Source organism: Acipenser ruthenus, chromosome 22 (genome assembly GCF_902713425.1).
Source record: "Acipenser ruthenus chromosome 22, fAciRut3.2 maternal haplotype, whole genome shotgun sequence".
Taxonomy (NCBI): domain Eukaryota; kingdom Metazoa; phylum Chordata; class Actinopteri; order Acipenseriformes; family Acipenseridae; genus Acipenser; species Acipenser ruthenus.
In genome coordinates, this window is record NC_081210.1 from 17,009,688 (window position 1) to 17,036,877 (window position 27,190).

At 39.5% G+C, this 27,190-nt stretch overlaps 1 protein-coding gene across 1 annotated transcript in view; it reads left to right on the top strand.

The window, feature by feature from the left end:
- Nucleotides 1-18,794, top strand: part of LOC131699415 (cysteine-rich and transmembrane domain-containing protein 1-like) — a 31,920-nt gene extending 13,126 nt beyond the window's left edge. Inside the window, exons 2-3 of the mRNA XM_058996029.1 lie at nt 4,227-4,537; nt 18,207-18,794. Of these exons, the coding sequence (XP_058852012.1) occupies nt 4,246-4,537; nt 18,207-18,313 (399 nt within the window). The 5' untranslated portion in view covers nt 4,227-4,245 and the 3' untranslated portion in view covers nt 18,314-18,794. The remainder of the gene's footprint in view (nt 1-4,226; nt 4,538-18,206) is intronic.
- Nucleotides 18,795-27,190: the final 8,396 nt, after the last annotated feature.

Genomic DNA, 27,190 nt, shown 5'->3' on the forward strand with positions numbered 1-27,190 from the left:
TGAATGTAAGTTGTTCCTTTGTGTTTAACTATTATGCACAACAGTGTTTTTAGTATTGGATCTTCTGTTTAAAAAAAAAAAAAAAAAAAAGCTTTGCACTGAAATGGTTTATAAAGTCCCTGCTGCAGCATTTTCAGTACGTTCATACGCTGCTGCTGCTGCTGTAGTATCTTCGTTGATAAACAAGCAGTTGCTTGGTAATCATAGATCCTACCTAAGCCCTGTATGTTTAAAAAGTGCCCATGACTCCATACATGTGAAATGCAGAGCCTATGAGAGGTCACATACTAATCTCTAGTAAGGACCACAGCGTCTGTGAGTAAGGTGTTGTAAATGCTACTGGCTTTGTAAGTGCTCTTATCTAAAATTAAACGGAATATAAAAAATCGTGTTATTTCAAGGGCAAAGTTACCCACCGAGTCTCTGTGAAGCTTTGTAAAAAAGCCGAGCCCTCACAGGCTGCTTCAGGTTCTGCCGGAGGGCAATGGGATTATGGAAGAATACAATTCCCAGAGGGATCTTTCTAAAAGCTGCAGAGATGCTTGTCAGAGGTCTTTTCAGCAGAAGGTGATGGGGAGGTTTATTCTGGAGAAATCTGCTTTCATACAGAACCCTCCATGTCAAACCATTGCATCCCACATGACTCATTTCACAGAACAGTATGTTCAAAGCTCCTCCTGATGGAATAAATACTATAATTACTACAAATACTACAAAGTCATTGTATTCATCATTGTATTTATCTTGCTTTTAATTGTATTATTACTTGCACTGTGATTCTTGAAATGTATTTGTTTACGACTGTAAGTCGCCCTGGATAAGGGCGTCTGCTAAGAAATAAATAATAATAATAATAATAAATAATGAATAAACCTGCTGATTAGATTCCACACCTGGTAATCACAAACAGCAGGCAGGCTCTCCCAGGAACGTCAGGTACTTCATTATTTATTTACAATCTTTGCACAAGTGTAATATATATATATATATATATATATATATATATATATATATATATATATATATATATATATAATATATATGTGTGTGTGTGTGTGTGTATATATATATATATATATATATATATATATATATATATATATTATAATAAAAACAATTACAAAAAAAATATATATATATAATGAATAATTAGAAACATATATTTAGTTATTTGCTTATTGGTGTGGAAAAGCTGTAAAAGTATGTTTTTATAGTTACTATAATATTTTCTAGAGTGTCCTGGTACCAACAAATACCATTTTGAAATCTCTACTTCTAAAAATATACAGTGTATTGTTTTTTATTAATTTCAAAGACAGAAAGGCAGTGAGCTGAAAATGTGTAAAAAAAAAAAATTAAAAACACCAAATATCAATATTTTAACAAAATCTTCAGGAAGTATTGTAAGGCCCCTCAGGTCAGAGTAACACATTTTATTGTGATTTATTTATTTCTTACCAGACGCCGTTATCCAGGGCGACTTATTTTGTTACAATTTTTATACATGTATCTCTTTGAAAATACCACTAAGCGGAATACATAATACGAATACATAATACAAATACTTACTTTTAAAAAATAATACTAAATATAATTTAAGCTGTTAGGTTTCTGAAGTGCTTTATAATGTTCTCCAGAGTGTTCTGACAAAAGGACACCAATTCCTAGATGCTACTGTAAAATATATATTTTTTTTAAATATATATATATATATATATATATATATATATATATATATATATATATATATATAGAATAGATCCAGGACACTAGAAATGGATTTTCAAGCGCGGTTGCGCTATTTTTAATAAAGAAATACAAAATAAACAAAAACCAAAACAAACACCTAGCTCCTTTGGAGCACTAACTAAACAGTATGCAGGTCCCTGACTAGCTTGCAGGACGGCCAAGCCGTTTATCTGTCATAAACAGAATACACAATATTACCCCGTACCCACAAGGGTGACTGCCTGGAAACAGAGCACACCACCTTCTGCTTCCTTCTACACAGCAGTCCCGAGCAGACTGACTGCCTCTCTTAAATACCTTGCACCTGGTTCTAATTTACAATTACCACCAGGTGCAGGGGATGATTAACAATCAAATAATTAACTGAAAATTAAACAATTAAACAATAGACAATTAAACCAAATCAGTGTGCCTACGCACATGTTTTCTGCAGGGAGGATTTAACCCCCTCCCTGCTGTCTTACAATATATATACAGTGTATATATATATATATATATATATATATATATATATATATATATATATATATATATATATATATATATATATATATATATATATATATATATATAATTTGGTCCTGGGGGAGCATCCCACTGAAAAATGCTTGGTCCTTAAAGTGCTCATCTCTGGTAAAGGATCTTGAATGTTATCATTTAATCACTGTTCCAAGTCAATCCGCCAGAAAATATATAAATACAGTATTCATGTACGTTACCTTTTTCTGTTTGAAAGCAAATCTCTGTATTCTGTATTCATTCTGTATGAATGTTGCCTGTCAATGTAGATTAAGTCCGCTTCCTCCCTGTCCTATACATCACATATCTATTGTCCTGTCCTATACATCTATCTATTTAAATATAGTATAGCAAATAAAACAAAAATCAAGAGTACTGTTTGCTGTAAACGGCAATACAGTAACCACACTAGCAACTAGTCTCTGGTTTGAATGATGACGAGTTGAAGAGATCAAAACAACTGGCTGTAGTGCGATTACTTTCAGGAACGTTATTTCAGCATATCGCAATAACATCACAGGACAGTGCTCTCTAACAAAGCCAGGAAGGAGGCTTTGAATAAACTTTAAACACACTGTAAGCATGTCACTGAACAAACAGTGCAAGCAGCATTAGCACATGTAGACTACGAGATATTTTTAGTTACTAAACTTTAGAACTGAAACTTCAATAAAATATACAAACCTGCACTCGAATCAGAATTAAAAAAATTAAAAGTTGCAGTGCCTTTATTCTTTTACATGTCTTACAAGCAGTTCACAGACCATGTTTGCTTTGGTGTACCAACTGAAGAACAGCTCCATGTGTGTACAAGGTGGGTTTTTGTTAGCATTTAGATATTATTAAGGCTATTGGAAATGGCCAGGACACGACATTGTCCACTGATGGGACAATGAAGCCTGAAGCTGCCAGACCACAGGTGGAATTCTGAGCAAACCACATTACTCGTGAATAATGAGGAAAATGTTTGTATTTGTAGCAACAAAGACTAGTGCTGCATAAAATAAAGGAAAAAACTAACAGAAGCACTGCACATATTTTTTTATTTTTTTTTATCCATTTTCTAATAGCACTAGAACCCTCGAAGAGGGCTTTACTGTCTGGTAAGGCCCTTCTCGTTTTGTTAAATGGCCTTGCATTCGGCTTGGGACATTTAATGGCCCAGGGCGAGCCTTACCATATGTTAAAGCCCTCTTTTTTGGGTTCAATTGCTTATTTAAAATAATTAGTGTGAATAACTAGTTCATTGTAAAGCCCTTGAGTTGAGGAAACGTTATTGAAAGTGCTTGAGAGTGCTAAGCATGCAGCCTGTGGTATTTACCTGCACTTCAGCTGAGGGGAGCTCTTATGAACCAAAATAAACCAGTACATACAGTCTCTGTGGACTCTTGTGTCTGCATGAGTTTTGTTCTCTTTCTAGCCTCCATCTGAGGTAAAACTAAAAAAACGTATGTCAAGTAGACAAGCGTTTCGGCTAGTGCCTTCATCAGCACGTTATCTGCCATCCTTCAAATGAGACGTAAAACCCAGGTCCTTTTGCAAGTGACTCAGCAGCAGCAGCAATTGTGATGCATAGTTAATTCATTGATGATGATGGTGATGATTATGATCTGCTCCATTCAGCTATCCAGTATCAAGCCTAGTTTTGTCTGCAGTAGCCTTTCCAACCCCTTGCTTTAGTGAAATGTAAGTCACTGGGAAGTGTCCCTCAACCTGAATCTTAATGTAATGGATAGGACAGTGCAGGACTGTTTCAGAAATGTGCTGTGTCGTAATAGCATTTCCACTGGGCCAATCACATTGTCAGAATCTGTTTTCGTTGAACTAATTAGGAAATCATTTGGAAAAGAGTTTGTGAAATTTTTGTTTGTATGGTATTGCTCCTGTTAAACTGCTATGAAAAACTCATCCTTTTGAAATGAGTGGCTCAACGTTGCCTCCTTGTTCTTCTCTTGCAGGAAGCATTATCCGACCCTGATGAATTACGAGAACCCTCCACCGTACTCCGGGCCTGGCCCCTCCGCTCCTGGGTACCCCCCGTACACACAGCAGCCTAACCCAGCATACCCCGGCCCCAACCCTGCCTACCCGGGCCCAGGGGTCAACCAGGCTTACCCCAACTACCCCCCGGGCTCCGGGGGCCCCTACCAGGGCCCCTATCCTGGCCCCGGCGGCCCCTACGCTGGCCCTGGACAGCCTGGCTACCCAGGATACCCACAGTACGCCCCGCAACCTGGACAGGTGTACGGAGATGCTCCAAAGAACACAGGTCAGTCCACAGTACTTTGCGCTCTTTCTTGATATTGCCATCAGCCGATAAGCAGCTCGGTTTGAATATTGCTTCGGCTATTTTTAACAAAAGGCCGGTAAGCATTGCGTTTTATGAAGCTTGCTTTGTTTTAATTCAAATGCATTTAAAAGCTACAACAACACGCTGCCAATATCTGCAAGTGTGCGCTCCATCATATAAACACATTGCACAAAAAAAAGCTTTCTCGACTGGTGTATTGAAACGTCACTGCTACACACAGCTGACTGACACACGCACACAGCCCGCCTCTCTTAAAGGGGAACGCACCAACAGGCTGATTGCTATAACGCTTTCTTTCTGTTTCCATTGCGGGAGCTGCATTTGCTGCCAATGCCATTACTCTCATAGCCTAAATTTAATATTTATTTATTTATTTATTTAGCAAGGTGGTTAATTGATCAGGGCGGTTATGCGACTTTCCATTGTCTAGATTTATGTAATTCTTTGCTTGGATCATTATTTGATAGACTAATGCAAGGGTATGGAATTCATATCACCAGACACCCGATTTGCCTTTTTTATGTTTTATTTATTTTTTTCTACTTTTGTTCTGTTGCTAGAAAAAACACGCCAGTAGATTTCTGAGACCCACACAAGTTTCTGAGAACTGAGAAGTCTAGCGCACACACACACACACACACACAAAAAAAATGCGTACCTCTCAACCTCAAACCAAAACTATATACTCACATATACATGTCCCTTTAATTCACAAACCCTCAGTCACAGACACAGTAACAAACTTAAATGAATGCAACAATATAAGTACTAATTTACATTGCTTTTGTCTACAGTAGAACCCAAGAAAATTGACCCAAGGGAAGACTATTGTTACCGACAGGGTGCTAGAGTTGCACGCTGGAGGGGAATTTAATTTTCCACATATTTAATATATGAATCAGTCAAGACAATAAGTGAGGCAAGGTTGGATAGTAAATAGGAATTTATATATTTTGTTTAAATATAGCTGATACAGCATAAGTAAATGAAATAAATAACAGAAAATGTTTTTAAAGTTCATACCGCATAGTTAGGAAAGTTTTTCTCAGTCTGGTTTGCTGACTGCTGCATAATCCAGTTTATATCCCGACCGTCTCATTTGTTTCTGTCGAGTTGAATTTCAGAAAGCCGTGACATTTTAAATCACTATTTTAGTGTTTGGAGCATCTTTCTTTTGTAGTATGTTTTGTAATTAATTTTCTGTTAACTCACAGAATCGCATATTGAGCAGTTTTTTCACATTTCCCCATTTTCTCTTGTGAGGAGTGAAGATGAACGGTGTTCCTTTGGAAAGGGGTGGGACTGACAGTGATGTGAACCAATCACATGACAGATGGAACTATTGCACGGTGGTGTAAGGATATCAGGGCAGTAGTTCAATATACTTTTGCTCCTTTGAAGTTTTAACCAATCACAGGCCAGAATTTCCAACCACTGATTGTTATATATAAATTAAAAAAATAGGGCTCAGTTATCGCAGTTAACTTGCGATTAACACTTATATTTTTTTACCGTGCGTTAATCGTCCTCTGTCTTGACCCTCTCAGCACACCACAATTCATCCCCTGCAGCACTATTTTAATATACTGGAGTGCATACAACACAATAAGAGCAGTCGTTGTTTGAATAGAAAGTTAGTCACAGTTAGTTAGTGCATGTACGTCTGCTGTACAACCTGTGTGCTGTAAACATGCCTTCATATCTCAAAATACACTTTCTCTCTTTATTCTGCTACAGGCAGCAACAACAGGGCTGGAATCCACAACAATTTCTTACGTTTTTCTTAACATGGATATTCTTCTATTCATGAAGGGTGATAATAGAATTCTTAGCTACAAAATTCTTAAGAAATTCTTAAGCCGTTACCAAGGAATTTCATAACCCGTTACCAAGGAAGCTTTACCGTTACCAAGGAAGCTAAACTAGCTAATAACACTCAATATTTGTTTTTAAATAGCCCACTGTACTAAGTAAGCCCAAGGCACCGTTGTTGACAAAAAGGGCCATTTTTTTTTGGTGCATAAAAAAACATTTTAAAACATATTTTGAGATGTTTTTTATGTTAAGCTTTACTAACTAATTTATTGTATTTGGAGAACTTTTTTATTATTATTATTGCAGATATTTAGCAGACGTGTGTGTGTATATATATATATATATATATATATATATATATATATATATATATATATATATATATATATATATATATAAATTACAGTGCCTATAGTAAGTATTCACCCCCCCCTTGGACATTTTCACAGTTTGTGTTACAACCTGAAATCTTGATGCATTTAAATGGGATTTTTTCCTTTGATTGTACACAACCTACTCAACACTTTGAAGAGGCAAGAGAATTTTTATTGTGAAACAGTTAATGAAAAATAAAAAAACTGAAATGTCTGGGTTAGATAAGTTTTCACCCCCCCAAATCAATACTTGGTAGAATCACCTTTGGCAGCAATTACAGCTGTGAGTCTTTTGGGGTAAGTCTCTACCAGGTTTGCACATCTGGATTGTGCAATTGTTCAAAGCAATCTTCATGTCTTGCCACAGATTCTCAATCGGATTCAAGTCTGGGCTTTGACTGGGCCACTCTAGGACATTCACTTTTTTCTTGTTTTTAAGCCACTCCAGTGTCGCTTTGGCTGTGTGCTTGGGGTCATTGTCCTGCTGAAAGGTGAATCTCCATCCCAGTCTTAGGTCTTTTGCAGACTGAAGCAGGTTTTCCTCATGGATTTCCCCTTATTTCGCTCCATCCATTTTGCCCTCTACCCTGACAAGCTTCCCAGTCCCTGCCGATTTGAAAAGCATCCCTATAGCATGATGCTGCCACCACCATGCTTCACAGTAAGGATGGTGTTACCTGGGTGATGTGCTGTGTTGGGTTTGCGCCAGACATAACGCTTTGCATTTAGGCCAAATAGTTCAATTTTTGTTTCATCGGACCACAGAATCTTTTGCCACATCTCCCATGTGCCTTTTTGCAAATTCCAAAAGGGATTTTACATGGGCTTTTTTTAGAAATGGCTTCCTTTTTGCCACTCTTCCATACAGGCCAGATTTGTGGAGTACCTCAGCTATTGACACATGGACAGTTTCTTCCATCTCAGCCATGGAACGCTGTAGGTCTTTCAGAGTTGTCATTGGCCTCTTGCTGGCTTCTCTGACCAATGTCCTTCTTACCCGGCTGCTCAGTTTGGGAGGACGGCCTGCTCTAAGCAGATTCTGGGTGGTGCCGTATACCATCCACTTCTTAATGATCGACTTGACTGTGCTCCAAGGGATATTCAATGCCTTTTGAAATCTTTTTCTACCCCTCCCCTGATCTGTGCCTTTCCACAACTTTATCCCGGAGTTGTTTTGAAAGCTCCTTGGTCTTCATGGTAGTATCTTTGCTTTGAATGCACTACCCAACTGTGGGACCTTACAGAGACAGGTTTATTTAACCTGAAATCATGTGAAATCATTTAACTTATTGTGTGAATTCTGAAGGCAATTGGTTGCACCTGAGCTTATTTAGGAGTGTCATAGCAAAGGGGATGAATACTTACCTAATGAAGACTTTTCAGGTTTTTATTTAATTGATTTGTTTTTTCAACCTCCCCCCTCCTCCCCACCATTTTTTTCACGCATTGAAAGTGTTGAGTAGGTTGTGTAAATCAAAGGAAAACAAATCCCATTTAAATGCGTAACATAACGGAGAATTAATAGAATGATATTCCACTTTCTTTTGGAAAACACATTATTTTCACATTTATACTGGAGCAATATATACAACTTATGTTCTTAAACTTAAAACATGGCCCGCAAATACGTATATAAACGGAGTGCAATAAGTATCTGATGCATTGGGGAGAGTGCATTTGACCTATTTGTAGGATGAGCAAGGTCATTGTGAAGTAATTTCTCTAAATAAATGAAGCCATCCCGAGTAAAACGATATATTTGATGTAATTCGTGACTTCAGAGATATTCTAGGGGATTCTCTTGATATATTAAATGCCTTTCAGTCCTAAATTTTCTTGAACAACAAACGCAGCCATGATACGCAGCTACTAATGATAGAATGAGCTTTCTTAAGTCACCAAGTTCTTGTAAGTTTTTTCTTATATTTAAGAAAATATTATGTTTTAAGAATCATCGTGAATTGCACTTAAGAAAAATTATGCACGTAGAAAATTCTTAAGAAGTTTCCATGGTTTTTTTCTTAAGTTGCTTCCAGGGCTCTGAGGTCAACAGAACGTGACCTGAATACTGCAGGTCCTGGTAATTGGGGTTCTCCAGACAAGCTCAAAGCAGATCAATGCCAGGTAAAGGCAGATTTAGAGAAAAGTGATAGGAGAAACATAGCCATTTGGAATGATTGCAAACACCCTGCCGCAGTAAGAGGAATCTGATTTTATACCTGGAATGGAGCAGGTCCTCACTAAGTTAGATCACTGCAATCTACAGAAACAGTGACTGTGCTTGGAACTGACACCTGTACCTCCATGCTGTTATTATTTACTGTATGTTTGTGATGCTAAACTCTGATTCAGTAAATCTTTTGCTGCACAGATTGTTGCGATCTCCTCATGAAAAGTTCTACTCATAGTTAAAGCACAGCAAGCAGTAATTATACATAGTGAATGCATGGTAAATCACTGATAAAACTGTAAAGCAGGGAGAGGTATGGTAAAGCATATTAAAAACAATGGCAAACCATGGTACACTATGGAAAATGCATAGTATAACCATGAAATGTTACCATGGTAAACTTTTTTTCTAAGGACCTGTTTGCACATTTGCTGTGGTCTGCATGGTGTCCTCTGTTGTCTTTTGTTTTATGAAGACGAGCTGACACTCATTGAAAGTGTCACTCCTCTGTGCTGTCATCCAGCCAGCATTGTGACAGAGCACCTTATTCATCATCACCACACGGAAGCAAGGGTGCAAGGCACTCTCATTCCCCAGTCCCCAGCTGTAGTGTTTGCAGAAGTACGCAAGCCTGAATAATGAGATGTGAAGAGAGCCTCAAGGCAAGTGCATTGTCTAGCAACATTCTGCCCGCCTCTGCTGCTGTGGGAGCCACGGAGACCCGCTGGAACCAGAGAGCTCACAGAGGGCACATGATTACCTGCTCTGCGCACCAGCAGGCAGGAAGGATCTATTACAGCAGCTTTCTAAAAACAAAAGCATCATTCAGACCTCCAGACAGAGGAGGAGCACACCGCGTCAATATGAACAGCCTACCTGCAGTAAAGTTGTGTGCGATGAGCTCCTGAACATGCTGCCACCATAGTGCTGAGATGCTTTTTCATTGTAAAAAAAAAAGTTTCTGTTCGGTTTCATCTTTTGTCTTAATAACAACAGATAGTATTTAAATATTTACATCATAAACCCTGGGGGTTCAAATGAAATGTATCAGCTTATACCCTGATTTAATGAGCTGTGTTTAACAAGCTCTAACACTTTGAGAAGGGGTTTCCCAGACCGGCCAGAGACTCCACTGCCAGTCCTATTACTTCTCCACAGCGGCACTCAGGTTGGGTTGGATATGTATTGCTACTCGTAGCAGTTTCTCTTTTTGGATTAAGCACTTGGTTTACCTGACTTTACTGTGCCATTGTCTTGTATGCTATCTACATATTTGGTTTTATTTCCTTAACGTCTAAACTTGAGTTGTAAACGTGTTTTAAACTTTAAGATATTGTGAATTTTTGTAACCATTCAGAAAAGCCATCATGAAGCCCTCCAGTAGAGTTCTGTTGCTTTTTGAGGATGCAACATTAATGTGGATGAGACTGCATCGTGCGCACAGCATTTACATGTATATAGAAAAGACTTTGAAAACATATTGAATACATGGAGATCACGTGGGGCATAACACATTATTTTAAAATTTAATAAAGTAATTCTTCACAAAAAAAAACATTGAATACATTACCTTCTGTATAAACATTACAGCTGACCTCTTTCAGAAAATTAATTGATATAAGTTCATATTTGAATCACCTAAATTTAATAAATACACCTTTTTTTTTGTTTGTTTATATATAAACTGGATGATAGTTTTTAGTCTCATCTGTAGACGTGTGTGTTTGCTCAAGCACTCCCTGGCTTGTTCTCAAAGTAGTTGGTTTGGTTAACAAAGACCTGTTGTTTCCCTTGCCCCTTCGAGGAAGCTGCTGTGCTGTGCTGTGCTGTTGTCATTGAGTTCATTTCTACAGCTTGCATATCCTGGCCACAGGCTCCTGCACTGTATGCATGCCACACTTGAACTCTTTGTAACACTGTGATGAAACTTGGTTAGCAATGCACACGTTATAGTGGTGATGGGCTCCTGTGTAGCGGCACCAGTCTTTATATGTGTATAGAAGGTGAATGGAGCTTTTCCTTGTGACTGATGGCTATGATTTTATATTCACAGCCCTGGCAAGTGATGCATGTTCCTGATTCTCTGGTTTCATTACTCGTACAGCTGGCATTATTGCAGCAGGCACCTTTGTTTGTTTAGTAGATGTAGCTGACCCGGGTGTCCCATTATCTGGGTGGCGTTGCTCCTCCTCTCTCCTCAGTGACGGTGTATCTCTTGTATACAATCCCATCTGTCACCTCCTGAAATACAGCGACTTCAGACACTGGAGACAGTGCACATGTGTTTGTTTTACCTCTTTAATTAATGAATGAGGAGCAGCAAAGGCTTCCTTTGTGTGTGGCTTGTTACACAAAAAGGAATTCATACTGAGCACTGGCTAGTATCCCACGCTGCTAGACAACTGGCCGCTGTGACTGCAGAGGATGTAAAGGCAAGTCGAACCGAGCCAGTTCTGATTGGTTTTGGAACTGCTTTCTTGTGTGGGATTGTATTCGGCCATTTCAAACAAAGCTGCTGTTAGTGGCATTCAACGTGAGGGAAACATTAAAAACAGTCTGTGCAAGTAGTCAGGAGGTGGAGGAAAAATGTCTGAAACTAAAGTGTATTCCATGAAGCTGCTGTATACAGCCCTGGTCAATCCCGTGGATTCCATGAAGCTGCTGTATACAGCACTGGGCAGTCCCCCTGGACTGCATCAGCCACGTATCTGTGATTATCCCAGAATGAGCCCTAAAAATACATAGTTGTTCAGCTGGATTCCGCAGTGCTGTAGACTGTTCGCACAAATCTAGCTGTGGCTTACCTGGGGGTAGGATAGTCAAATGAACCCCTAAAGTCACGCAGACACGTTTTGGCTGCTGCCTTCACAGCGTGCGTTTCAGTCAGCAAATCTTGCCCCCGGAATGTGGATGATCTCGCAATGTGTCACTGGGACCGGCCTGTTACCTTTACAAAAATTTAGCATTCGCTGCCATAGGAGTCTACCATTGAATATTACCATTTGTATACCATTGGATTTTAAAAGGTGATTTCAGTGGTGTTTTAGAACACTCGGTATGGCAGCTAATGGTCATTTTAAATGGTATTTCCAATGGTAAACTGAATAGTATTTTAAATGGTAAATGTCAGTGGTAAACTCTGTAGTATTTTGAATGGTAATCAGGGTACATTGGGTGGTATACTGTAAGGAATCGTGAATGGAGGTTTTAGTTTATAAGCAGATAAGAGTGATTACCATTATAATACGTTATTATAGATTGTGTTATTGATTTAAAGTTTTATTTAATTCTTTGTCATTTTAAAAATATAGAAACGTATGCAACAAACAGCAGCAGTGAACTTCTTGAATGAACTCTACATTTTGGAGTTGCTTCTCCTGCAAAAATAAATCAACCATCATTTTTAGGCAGAAATACACAACATTTATTAATTAATGGAATTTTGACAGAATTTACAATTTAAAAAAAGCTTGTCTCAGTGTTTTTAGATAAAAGGTCATTTAAAAACTAAATATTACTGACCACATCACTCTAAAAAACTTGAATAACAGAACCAGTCTCGGCTGACATGGGGGAGATACTCACTCAGTTTCAGTTCCTCCTATTTTTTAGTTAGTTTGATGGTTTTGCTCTCTTAGGGAGATGGCTGCATCCTCACCCCATACGCTACTCCAAGGGAGAGCGGACAACACACCCGGGAAAGAAGCCCAGACAGGAAACCGTCTTCATAGTCTTCCTCCTCTTCCTCGAGCTCTGCCTCCTTCCCCTCCCCTGCGGAACAGGAGGAAGAGTAATCGTTCCAGGCAGTAGGCAGACTCGCAGCAGATGGAGAAAGCCTGGGTAGCTGTTTGGCCACAGGAGGACCTGCTGTCCATCACCGCCTCTGAGGAGGTGGGTGAACAGGTGCTGACGTTCCTGTCTGAGTACGTGGGGTCGGACGGCACATCCCCTGCGGTTAATCTCTCCCTGTAGGCAGAGCTCATACCGCTAATCAAGAGAGCCACTGCAACCTTGCAAGTGTCCTGGCCTACAGCATGGGAAACAAGGCAATTGTTCTCAGCAGTGCTTCTGTGGGCAGCATAAATTCCTGCTGCAGGGCTTTCTCAGTTCAGCTGTGGGGACAGTGAGTGAGGGAGTGTGTTGCAGTGCAGTGGGAGAAACACTATACTGTGTTCTTTCCAATAGAAAAACCTTGTGCCTCAGCAGAAGGGAAGCATGCTCTATACTACTTAACTCATTGTTTTTGTCATTTTGTATGGACAGTGACTAGCCACAGAGGTTCCTATTTGGCTATATCTTGTGAACACCTCACCCTGCTGTGGTGTGGTGTGGTGTGGACATGGGCAGTGACTAAGCACAGAGGTTCATGTTTGGCTATATCTTGTGAACGGCTCACCCTGCTGTGGTGTGGTGTGGTATAGGCAGTGACTAAGCACAGAGGTTCATGTTTGGCTATATCTTGTGAATGGCTCACTGTGGTGTGGTGTGGCAGTGACCACCCTTCGTCAAGGGATCATAGCCCGATGAGGAGGTTGGTTCTCTGGAGCACATTGCATGCTGCTCCCACAGTGTATAAACTGTGCATAAGTCCTTGACAACCTGGGGATCAGGGGAACAGGCTGAAAGCTTTCAAACGCACCTCATCATGTTGTCTTTGTTTTAGCCTTCTGTGCACTATTCTTTATCAGAGAAAACCGTCCTTGCCCTAAAGGGGCACTTTATCACCCACATTTCCAGACTTTGATGGTGGGTCTTGTACAAGAAAAATGAACCCATTCGACACACTCGAAGTATAGGTTGTGACTTCATATTGCATAAACCTTGCATGTTAAATGTGTTTGTAGAGCACACAAACGCTTTCCATGGGAGACCCAGAGAGGACATGCATTCTCCCTCCCCTGTGTGCAGCACTAATGAGGCCTCTGTATGTAACAAAGCTAAGAGACCATCTGCAGTGTCTGAATTTTCCAACACACTGTCTCTGAAGAGCACATGACTCCTAAACATCCTGGTACAGTTCACCCCACACAGATTCTGCAAAGGGCTTTGGCTGCTCTGTGTGCTCATGTGCCTGTGTGCTCGTGAGCCCTATGCGCTCTGTGTGTTCTGTGAGCTCTGTGTGCTATGCATGTTCGTGTGCTCTGTGTGTCTGTGTTACTGCCTCTGTGTACCTGTGTGTTTGCATGCCTGTCCCTCACTGATACCTTCACTTGGGGTTGAAGGATGGTGGAGTCCCAGTTTTGTACAGACATACTACAGCACGATTATTAACATTTCATTCTTACTACCCGGTTACTCTGAAAGCCAGTGGAAAGCCCAAAGAACTTTAACTTTAATCTGCGCTATGTAAGGATATCAAAGGGGGAAGGGAATGGGGAGTACACTAAAGCTATCAGAATTGCTTTTATTTAACATTTGTAACCTCTGCTGGCAGCCCTTTTTTAAAATGTGGCTGTTGTGAAATAGATTGTAAGGTACAATGGCACTGTCTCGAGCGCAGAACCCTCAATCCACAATCCTGATCTGAGGCTGCCAGTCGAGCTGAATTGCGTGGGGGGGAGCGAAGATGAGAAACTCATTTCACTTCACTTTGAATGAGGCCGTTGTCCCGAATGATTTGAGCCCAGGCTTCCAGAGAGGTCCCCCTGCAGTCCAAGCTCTCTAATCCCCATCCCCAGAGCAGCCTGCTTCCTGCTGTGCTAATGCAAATGATGGTGGTGCTGATTTACTGCTTCTAAACTGAAGGCTTGGATCTCTCTTCTCAAGACAGAAAGAGCACCACAGCATAGCTCTTAAAACACCCCCCGCTTTGACTGCTGCTGTTTCAAAGTTTTTTGCACATTGTACTCGACTCTCCTCTTTTGATTCCCTCAGTCACCTTTTGATTATTGGTCTCTTCCAATAAAAAATAAAATCAAGGTTGCTGACAAGGTTGTCTGAATTACAAAATAATATAATTTAGCATTTTTATTTAATTAAAGGGGATATTTAGTGGAATAAAATATACTTGAATTTCCATAGAAGCATGTTAATTTGAGCCTGTATGTTCAATGATAGGAGTATACTGTATCAGTTGTGCAATGAACATAGTAATCCTATTAAAATAGGGAGTGCCAGTGCTGTGCTTTCTGTCCGAATAAAACCGTTTTGACAGCAGTGAGCTCTGTGACCCATGCCAGCTAATGGAGCAGGACTGTTAAGTGGTCATTATCAGTCCAGGAAGTGGAGAGGAGTCCTGAACGGTTTATTATTATGGATTGTAGTTGTTAGGAACCAATACATCTGAAACTCGGAGAGCCAGGCCCACTGTATTAATTATTCAGCAAATGAGCTTCAGAGGGAATATGCCTTCCGACCTGGCTGTAGTGCATTACTGTAACTGTCTTAACACCAGCTCATCACAATTCATAAATAGCACCCGGAAATCTCCTGCTCAACCTTTTCAAGCTAAATTCAACGCTGCCTCTTCATTGTTTTATGCCACCAGAAATCGGACGACCACTTCAATACAGGGGATTACAGTAGATTTCAGAGTGATAGACTTAAGCTTGGGACACACAAGCGACGTGGTTCCACGAGCGGGGAGGGGCGATACCGCAAAACTGCTGGAAACACATTAAAACAGCGTATGCAGCTGCGATTTCTAAAGTAAGTCATGTCCCTACCAATACAGCCGAACTGGACACAAATGATGGACTGGAGTTTCAGTGATGATGAGATGGAAGAGGAAGAATTTCAAGAGCAGGGTCTCCTTCTGGCTTGCTCTTTGGGACAGGAAAAGCACAGATTATGGGTCATGAGACCCATGATGAAATACCACAGACTGAATTTGACCATGAATGGTTCAAGACAATACAATACAAGTCCAGTATATGCAGTTCATGTATTAAAGGACATATTGTTATTTACGGACCAGGAAAGAAACTGGAGGAATTGCACTGTGTATCATCTCAACGCTACCTTGTTAAAGGTTACAGCATTGAAATGTGCATGTATTGCTCACTCTGTGTTTTGAGATTTCTCAGTTACATTTTTAAATAAACGGCAATGAAAGAGGTGTTCATTTAGTACAAGGGCAACCCTTCCTTTTGCTTTTAAAAAAATGTCCTTGTGTTTCTGAAAGCTTCATTTCTCCCCCTGAACTTTCTGTTCTTACAGAATTAAATATCAAGAACTGTAGGCACCAAATAGAATCTGCCAAAATGTTTTGACTGTAATTTGGGTTTAACACACAAATCATAATAAATAGCAAATGAATGAAAAAAAGCTTTATTCATAGCAATAGGTGACCATGTCAATGCCAAAATTAAGTACAAATTAACACAGCAAGACATCTGTTGTATGGTTTACTTATGGTAGGTGCATCAAAGTGTATTGGGAATCATCCTTTGTCTCTTGATAGTGGACTGATGTAGATGTATAATCTGGAGCCGTGTTTCTCAACCCTGGTCCTGGGGGACCCCCTCTGTCTGCTGGTTTTCATTCCACCTGAGCTCTCAATTAATTAACTAGATCCTTAATTGAACTGATCATTTGCTTCATTAGACCTTTCTAACTGATTTCAGCTGTTAAACAGTTGCAGAGTTCAAGTTACTTGTAAAATGTTATAGCTAACTTGAAATCTGCAACGGTTTGAGCTGAAAACAATTAAGAAGCTCTAATTAAGCTAATAAGTTCAATTAAGGATTTAGTTAAGTAATTGAGAGCTCAGTTGGAATGAAAACCAGCAGACACAGGGGGTCCCCAGGACCAGGGTTGAGAAACACGGCTCTAAAGTAATCTCTGTTCAAATGATTTGGTCGGATAGGTTGTTGGCGTTTTGTTGTTTTCACCATACTAATGAAAAACGCATCAACCTGCCCCTTTTGCCTCTTTCCTCTCTCCTTTGCTGTTGTGCTTGATCTCGGAGTGTACTTCGATCAGAAGGTACTTTCTGTGGGGGGTGCGCTCTGGTGTTTTTTTCTTCTGTCTGGTTGCCGGTTGGGCGCTTGTTGGAGCAGGAGGAGGCGTGTCCATTGACTCGTAGTTGGACGATGTCAACTGCTGTATTGTGGGATGGCGTATCTGGGGGTGTTGGCACTGCCACATTTATTAATACATTCTCTTCTTCACAGTCCACACTTAGTGTATCTCTGTCGTCTTGTGGGCGCGTCGGATTTGTGGTTGTGCTGGAAAATAAAACATAGTACCATTACCACTGCTGCTACTACTGCTAATAAGACCTAGATTATTATTATTATTATTATTATTATTATTATTATTATTATTATTATTATTATTATTATTATTATTATTAATAATAATAATAATAATAATAATAATAAGAAGAATAGGTTATTAATAACAATAGGTTATTAATATTTCCTGCAATTCATTCTATAAATACTGTTTACTCACTTCCTTGTCTCCAATGTAAGCAGCAAGACCTCTATTGTTCTTCATTGGTATGCTTTCATAGTTTTATAAGCAGGTTGTCTGTTTTTTGTTTATGCTTTATGGGCATCCCTGATGTCTTCTGAAGATGAGCTTTATTGCTCTTTTTTTTTTTTTTTTTTAGCAAATCTCATACATAAATATATAAATAAATACAGAAAGAGACAATAGACATGTTACTGTTATTTGATTTTAGGGATTTGTCAACATAGATTCATTTTTGACAATAACCTTCAGTTCTAGAATGGGAAAGTCAGCAGTGAAAAAGATTGTTGAGAAGGCATATGATGTCATATGGAATGAATTGACGGTGATGCCTGTACCCACACAGGAGAAATGGAAGGCTATCGCTAACGACTTCAGCAATCTGTGGAAGTTCCCTAATTGTGTTGGTGCCATAGAAAGCAAACATGTCACAATTCAAGCACCACGAGGTCTGGATCGCAGTATTTCAATTACAAAGGCACATTCTCGCTCATGCTGTGTCTTGTTTTATCTACAGTAAACACTCTGCATCTCTGAAGAGCTCCCAGCAGGTTCCTCATGCTGTGTGTCTTTGTATCTACAGTAAACACTCTGCATCTCTGAAGAGCTCTCAGCCGGTTCCTCATGCTATGTCTTGTTTGTATCTACAGTAAACACTCTGCAGCTCTGAAGAGCTCTCAGCAGGTTCCTCATGCTGTGTGTCTTTGTATCTACAGTAAACACTCTGCAGCTCTGAAGAGCTCACAGCAGGTTCCTCATGCTGTGTGTCTTTGTATCTACAGTAAACACTCTGCAGCTCTGAAGAGCTCCCCGCAGGTTCCTCATGCTGTGTGTCTTGTTTGTTTTGCAGTGTATGTTGTAGAGGAGCGGAGACGGGATGACTCTGGGGATAGCACCTGCCTCACTGCCTGCTGGACTGCACTGTGCTGCTGCTGTCTCTGGGACATGCTCACCTAGACGAGCCGGGATGTCGGCACACCACATGGGCCTTCTCCCTGGAGGAGCCTCCTCTGCTCGCACTCAACTCAATGTACTGCGGACAATGCTCCCTCCAGCCCTCCATGGCACGTGAATGTTGTCCACTTGTGGTGGCCGTGGTTCAATTCTACCTTGATTTTTATAGATACACTTGTCTATCTTTCTTTAAATTAAATCTTTAGGTTTCTAATCATGTTTAGATTGTTGTTCTGTGTGTTTTGTTTATTTTTGTTAGTGTGATTTATTACTGTTGTTATTATTATTAGGCAAATGTGTGTGCAATGTATTAATTTCTGCCAAAGTCTTTATTAAAGGAATAAATATTTTAAACTAACTAGCCTTTTTAATATTTACATTCCTAGAATGGAAGCCTGTAAAAAAATTAAAAGAAATAACTTTTAATTATAGTTGCCTATGCCACAACTCAGAATTGCATAATGAATAAATGATTGAAAAATTCTTCCCTTTTTAAAGTGTTTTTTTCACAACTATCGGCGGTGTTCTGAATGAGCTGTAAGCAAGACACATTTTGGGATACCAGAGAAAAGTGCATTACAATAATCATCCTAGATGAAACAAAGGCATGCATTAGCCTCTCGGCATCAGAGGTCAATTTTCTCAAATGATACTTTAGTAACTTTCCTAATTTTGTTTTATATATTTATTATTATTATTATTATTATTATTATTATTATTATTATTATTATTATTTATTTCTTAGCAGACGCCCTTATCCAGGGCGACTTACAATCGTAAGCAAATACATTTCAAGTGTTACAATACAAGTAATACAATAAGAGCAAGAAATACAATAACTTATATATATATATATATATATATATAAAATATATATATACAGTGCCTTGCAAAAGTATTCAGACCCCTGACCAATTCTTTCATATTACTGAGTTACAAATGGTACATTGAAATTTCATTCTGTTTGATATTTTATTTTAAAACACTGAAACTCAAAATCAATTATTGTAAGGTGACATTGGTTTTATGTTGGGAAATATTTTTAAGAAAAATAAAAAACTGAAATATCTTGCTTACATAAGTATTCAACCCCTGTGCTGTGGAAGCTCCCAGTTTACACCGATGAAAGAAATTGCCCTAACGAGGACACAATTACCTTACCAATGGCCTCCACAAGTGAACCATTAAAGTTGCTGTCAAATTTTCTGGATAAAAACCCCATTGTTGAAGGATCATTGGTCAGGCTGTGAATCTGAAGGGAAATGAAGACCAGAGAGCATTCTACAGAGGTTAGAGATAAAGTAATACAAATGCATAGATTAGGGAAAGGGTACAAAATAATATCCAAGTGTTTGGATATCCCAGTGAGCACAGTTGGATTAATAATCAGGAAGTGGAAGCTGCATCACACCACCCAGGCACTGCCAAGAAAAGGCCGTCCCTCAAAACTCAGCGCTCAAACAAGGAGGAGACTTGTGAGAGAAGCCACAGAGAGGCCAACAATCACTTTGAAGGAGCTACAGAGTTCAGTGGCTGGGAGTGGAGTAATGGTGCACCAGTCAACCATATCAAGAGCTCTGCATAACACTGGCCTGTATGGGAGGGTGGCAAGAAGGAAGCCGTTACTCAAAAAGTACCATCTGAAAGCACGTCTGGAGTTTGCCAGAAAGCATGAGAGTGACCCAGCTGCAATGTGGGAAAAGGTTTTGTGGTCAGATGAGACCAAGATAGAGCTTTTTGGCCAAAACTCAAAGCGCTATGTGTGGCGCAAACCTAACACTGCCCATGCCTCAAGACACACCATCCCTACAGTGAAGTATGGTGGTGGCAGCATCATGCTGTGGGGATGCTTTTCATCAGCAGGGACTGGGCATCTTGTTAACATTGAAGGAAGAATGGATGGAGCAAAATACAGGGAAATACTGCAAGAGAACCTGCTTCAGTCTGCTAAAAAACTGAAGCTTGGGAGGAAATTCACCTTTCAGCAGGACAATGATCCCAAGCACAAGGCCAAAGCAACATTGGAGTGGCTCAAGAACAAAAAGGTGAATGTCCTGCAGTGGCCCAGTCAAAGTCCTGATCTCAATCCCATTGAGAATCTGTGGCACTATTTGAAAATTGCGGTCCACAAGCGTCGTCCAACCAACCTGAACAACCTGGAGCAAATCTGCCAAGAAGAATGGGCCAAAATCACTCCGACACTGTGTGCAAAGCTGGTACATACTTACCCCTAAAGACATAAAGCTGTTATTGCAGCGAAAGGTGGCTTTACCAAATATTAATGTGTGGGGGTTGAATACTTATGCAAGCAAGATATTTCAGTTTTTTATTTTTCTTAAAAATATTTCCCAACATAAAACCAATGTCACCTTACAATAATTGATTTTGAGTTTCAGTGTTTTAAAATAAAATATCAAACAGAACGAAATTTCAATGTACCATTTGTAATTCAGTAATATGAGAGAATTGGTCAGGGGTCTGAATACTTTTGCAAGGCACTGTATATATATATATATATAAAGAAATATAAATAAAATAAAATTAGGAAAGTTACTAAAGTATCATTTGATATATATATCTCAAATGATACTTTAGTAACTTTCCTAATTTTATATATATATATATATATATATATATATATATATATATATATATATATATATATATATATATATAAATACAGTGCCTTGCGAAAGTATTCGGCCCCCTTGAACTTTGCGACTTTTTGCCACATTTCAGGCTTCAAACATAAAGATATGAAACTGTAATTTTTTGTGAAGAATCAACAACAAGTGGGACACAATCATGAAGTGGAACGAAATTTATTGGATATTTCAAACTTTTTTAACAAATAAAAAACTGAAAAATTGGGCGTGCAAAATTATTCAGCCCCTTTACTTTCAGTGCAGCAAACTCTCTCCAGAAGTTCAGTGAGGATCTCTGAATGATCCAATGTTGACCTAAATGACTAATGATGATAAATAGAATCCACTTGTGTGTAATCAAGTCTCCGTATAAATGCACCTGCACTGTGATAGTCTCAGAGGTCCGTTTAAAGCGCAGAGAGCATCATGAAGAACAAGGAACACACCAGGCAGGTCCGAGATACTGTTGTGGAGAAGTTTAAAGCCGGATTTGGATACAAAAAGATTTCCCAAGCTTTAAACATCCCAAGGAGCACTGTGCAAGCGATAATATTGAAATGGAAGGAGTATCAGACCACTGCAAATCTACCAAGACCTGGCCGTCCCTCTAAACTTTCAGCTCATACAAGGAGAAGACTGATCAGAGATGCAGCCAAGAGGCCCATGATCACTCTGGATGAACTGCAGAGATCTACAGCTGAGGTGGGAGACTCTGTCCATAGGACAACAATCAGTCGTATACTGCACAAATCTGGCCTTTATGGAAGAGTGGCAAGAAGAAAGCCATTTCTTAAAGATATCCATAAAAAGTGTTGTTTACAGTTTGCCACAAGCCACCTGGGAGACACACCAAACATGTGGAAGGTGGAAGGTGCTCTGGTCAGATGAAACCAAAATCAAACTTTTTGGCAACAATGCAAAACGTTATGTTTGGCGTAAAAGCAACACAGCTCATCACCCTGAACACACCATCCCCACTGTCAAACATGGTGGTGGCAGCATCATGGTTTGGGCCTGCTTTTCTTCAGCAGGGACAGGGAAGATGGTTAAAATTGATGGGAAGATGGATGGAGCCAAATACAGGACCATTCTGGAAGAAAACCTGATGGAGTCTGCAAAAGACCTGAGACTGGGACGGAGATTTGTCTTCCAACAAGACAATGATCCAAAACATAAAGCAAAATCTACAATGGAATGGTTCACAAATAAACATATCCAGGTGTTAGAATGGCCAAGTCAAAGTCCAGACCTGAATCCAATCGGGAATCTGTGGAAAGAACTGAAAACTGCTGTTCACAAATGCTCTCCATCCAACCTCACTGAGCTCGAGCTGTTTTGCAAGGAGGAATGGGCAAAAATTTCAGTCTCTCGATGTGCAAAACTGATAGAGACATACCCCAAGCGACTTACAGCTGTAATCGCAGCAAAAGGTGGCGCTACAAAGTATTAACTTAAGGGGGCTGAATAATTTTGCACGCCCCATTTTTCAGTTTTTTATTTGTTAAAAAAGTTTGAAATATCCAATAAATTTCGTTCCACTTCATGATTGTGTCCCACTTGTTGTTGATTCTTCACAAAAAATTACAGTTTCATATCTTTATGTTTGAAGCCTGAAATGTGGCAAAAGGTCGCAAAGTTCAAGGGGGCCGAATACTTTCGCAAGGCACTGTATATATATATATTGTGAGCGAGCTTGCCACTCACTCAGGTTCGTGCCCCTTTAAGAACTGAGACCCAGCATACAGAAATGGATTTTCAATAGCGCGGTTGCGCTAATTTTTAATAAACACAAAATAAACAAAATACAAAACAAACACCTAGCTCTGTACGAGCTCTAACTAAACAGGTAATTTCCCTGACTAACTTGCAGGACGGCTAAGCCGTTTACCTGGCACCGACACAAACTCACAGGTTTACACAGCACTTACTCTTTTTATGACTGCTGGGAAGCAGAGCACCTCTTTCTGCCTCCCTCTATTCAGCAGCCTTGAGCAAACTGACTGCTCCTCTTAAATACCCTGCACCTGGCTCTAATTTACAATAGCTACCAGGTGCAGGGGATAATTAATAATAAAACAATTAACAAAACTAATTAACTAAATACAAAAAGGTGCCATTTTTCCTTCAGGGAGGTTTTAACCCCCTCCCTGCTGTCTCACACAACACACTGCCTTACAATATATATATATATATATAAATAAAATCTATATATCAATCAATTCTATATATATACTGTATATAATATATATAATTGCATTTATGTAGCGCTTTTTATACAAATGTATCGCAAAGCACTGTACAGTACATAGCAGAAAAAAAGAACAAACCACAATACATTTGTATAGCATGTCACACATACAACTGCCACAATCCAGACCATTTAAATAACAGATTTAATTAACACTATACACATAATATAAAAGCAGCAATTTTAAAGTTACATTAAAACCCACTAAGAAAAGAAAGCTGTTTTATAAAAGTGAGTTTTTAGTCTCGACTTGAAAACTGTAATGGTCCCACCTTCCCTGACAGACGAAGGCAGAGCATTCCATAATTTAGGAGCTCTACAAGAAAAAGCCCTACATCCCGTGTTGCTTTTCTTGACCCTAGGAATAACCAGCAGCCCCGCATCCTGTGATCTCAGAGTGCGGTTTGGAAGATACGAGGTCAGTAACTCCTGCAAATAACTAGGTGCTAATCCATTCAGGGCCTTGTAAATTAACAGCAAACTCTTAATCAATTCCATACTGCACAAGCAGCCAGTGCAAAACGGGTAACATTCACTTTTCCTGGTTTTAGTCAGAATTCTAGCAGCGGTATTCAGAACAAGCTGCAAGCGGGATACCACACATTTTGGGATACTAGAAAAAAAGTGCTACAATAATCAATTCTTGATGAAACAAAGGCAGTATTAGTCTATCAGCATCAGATATAGAAATAATTGGTCTAAGTTTGGCTATATTTCTCAAATGATAAAAAGATACTTTAGTACTTTCCCTAACATGAGTCTCAAATGAGAGATCCGGATCAAAGATGACCCCCAAACTTAATTTCTAGTTTAAGTTTTGATGGGAGACTGCAAGGGTCAAGCTCATGTAATCCCACATTTCCTTTTAGTTGGTTTTGTGATCCCACTAGCATAACCTCTGTTGTATCTGAATTCAACATTTAAAAAGTTCTGAGACATCCAACAATGGATGTCTGCAAGGCAATCGGCTAATAACACCCCAGCAGAAGTATTTACTGGCTTTAAAGACAAATATATGATGGGAGTATTGTCAGTATAACAATGGAAATTAACTCCATGTCTGCGGATAATGTCACCTGAAGGTAACACATGTAACGAAAATAACAAAGGACCTCAAATGGAGCCCAGTGGAACACTGCAGACAACTTCACACAATGCTGATCTCCGCTCTCCAACAGACAAACTGAAACCTATCAGAAAGATAAGACCTGAACCAAGATAGGACACCTCCTGACCATTCCACTGAGCTTTCAAGACCATTCAATAACATTCAATAAAATGGAATGGTCCACAGTATCAAAAGCAGCACTTGGATCTAGGAGAATTAAAACTGATGGAAAGTCAGAGCTTATCAACAGATCATTCACCACTCTAACAAGGGCTGTCTCTGTGCTGTATGCTGCATGAGGTCCAGATTGAAATTTTTCATATACGCTATCAAGAGCTAGAAATGTGTGTAATTGAATTGCTTTGCATTTCGTCTGTTCACAACATTCGAGCTAGGAAAATAACAGCTGCTATACACTGCAAGTCTCTACTGGAGGTGGTGTTTCTCTTGTGCAGGGATGACGATCAGCTGAATACAGGATTCACCCTGATGAACCCTAATGGAAATATATTCCTTAGTTCAAACTGAGCTGCTCTTCACAATGGTCAGGTCTGTCGCACAGGCAGTGCTGCACAGCAGGAGGTTCCAGGACAGTGTGTGTGTGTTTGTTTTGAAACAGATACCCAACAAGTTTATTTAACCTGGGCTTGACTTGTTTGTACAGTATAGGAGTTCAGGACGTGATGACATGTTGCATGTTGATGTTGTTATTATGAATCAGTACAATGCACAAACACACTCGCACAGTATATGAACTGCAGTACGGTTGCTGAAAGCCTTAGCACTGTGTGTTTGAGAGTTCTTTCTAGGTCTAAAATCCACTACAGACTGTAAAAGGAATGCTTTGGCTTCATTGGCAGGACTGAGTATCGAAGGTTATGGAGCACAAAGACTCACACTGATAGGAATTGATGAGTGTAGTATCATGAATATGTTTAAAATGTAGGTATGGCATGCATGCATACAAGTGGTTCCGTATATTCACCTGTATCTTCATCTATTCAAAATGCTCAATCAGAAAAGGTAAAACTCAACTTCGATCAAAACTGTTCAAGCTCTGTCAAGTTCCTTGGGGAGCGTTGATGGAAAGCAATCTTCAAGTCATGCCACAAATTTTTGATTGGATTTAGGTCGGGACTCTGACTGGGCCACTCAAGAGCATTTACCTTTTTGTTCCTTAGCCACTCCAGTGTAGCTTTGGCTGTGTGCTTTAGGTCATTGTCATGCTGAAAGGTGAACTTCTGTCCCAGTTTCAGCTTTCTTGCAGAAGGCAGCAGGTTTTCCTCAAGGACTTCTCTGTACTTTGCTGCATTCATTTTTCCTTCTATCCTGACAAGTGCCCCAGTCCCTACCGATGAGAAACATCCCCATAACATGATGCTGTCACCACCATGCTTCACAGTAGGGATGGTGTTCTTTGGGTGATGCGCTGTGTTGGGTTTGTGCCAAACATAACGTTTTGCATTTAGGCCAAAAAGTTCAATTTTAGTTTCATCAAACCACAAAACTTTTTGCCGCATGGCTACAGAATCTCCTGAATGTTTTTTTGCATACTTCAAACGGGATTCAAGGTTGGCTTTCTTGAGTAATGGCTTCCTTCTTGCCACCTTACCATACAGGCCAGATTTGTGGAGTGCTTGAGATATTTTTGTCACATGCACACTTTGACTAGTCTTGGCCATAAAAGCCTGTAGCTCTTGGCCTCTTGGTAGCCTCTCTGATCAGTCTCCTTTTTTCTCGGCCATCCAGGTTGGGATGGACTGGCCTGATCTAGGCAGGGTCTTGGTGGTGCCATACATCTTCCGCTTCTTAATAATCATCTTGAATGTTCTCCAAGGGATATTCAAGGCCTTTGATATTTTTTATACCCATCCCCTGATCTGTGCCTTTCAACAACTTTGTCCCGGAGTTCTTTTGAAAGCGCCTTGGTGTTCATGGTTGAGTCTTTGCTTTGAAATGCACTACCCAGCAGAGGGAACCTACAGGAACTGCTTTTATCCTGAAATCATGTGACTCACTACAATTTAACACAGGTGGAGGCCACTTAACTTGATGTGTGATTTTGAAGGCGATTGGTTACACCTGAGCTAATTTAGGATTGCTATTACAAGGGGGGTGGACACTTATCCAAAAAGCTATTTCAGTTTTTATTTTTAATTAATTTTCTACAAATTTCGAGAATATTTTTTTCACTTGGAAGTTGTGAATGTGTAGATAAATGAAAACACTGAAATGAAAATTTTGAAAGGGGGAGTAGACTTTATATAGGCACTGTATGCAAGCATCAAAAAAATAAGGAAGGAAGGGGACATCTTAATTATGGGAGACTTCAACTTCCCAAACATAAACTGGGACCACATGACCTCAGACAACAGTTCAGACGTGGGAATGATAGAGTTAGTGCAAGATTGTTTCTTATCACAAATGGTGAATGCCCCAACTAGATACAATTCTTGTCTAGATTTGGTATTAACAAACAATGAAGCAAGGATACACAACTTACAGGTAATAGTAAAAACCATAATATGACAGAGTTTGTAGCAAATAAATCAAGAGCAGTATTAAATCAGTGGTTTACGATTTCAGGAGAGCAGATTACAAAGGAATGCAACAGGGGCTTCTAAACACTGGGATAGAATACTAATAGATAATAAAGCTGAAAACAATTAGATTATATTTAGGGATATAATGTTAGAAATGCAGGATACATTTATCCCAAAAATAAGAAAAGGTGAAGTTAAGAAAAAGAGACCACGATGGGTAAATCAATCTATTAAGCTGGCTATTAAAAACAAAATTAAATCTATTAAATCAAAAGGAGCAGCCTCACAAATAGAGTATAGAGAAGCCTGTAGAGACCTAAAAAAACAGACTAGGAG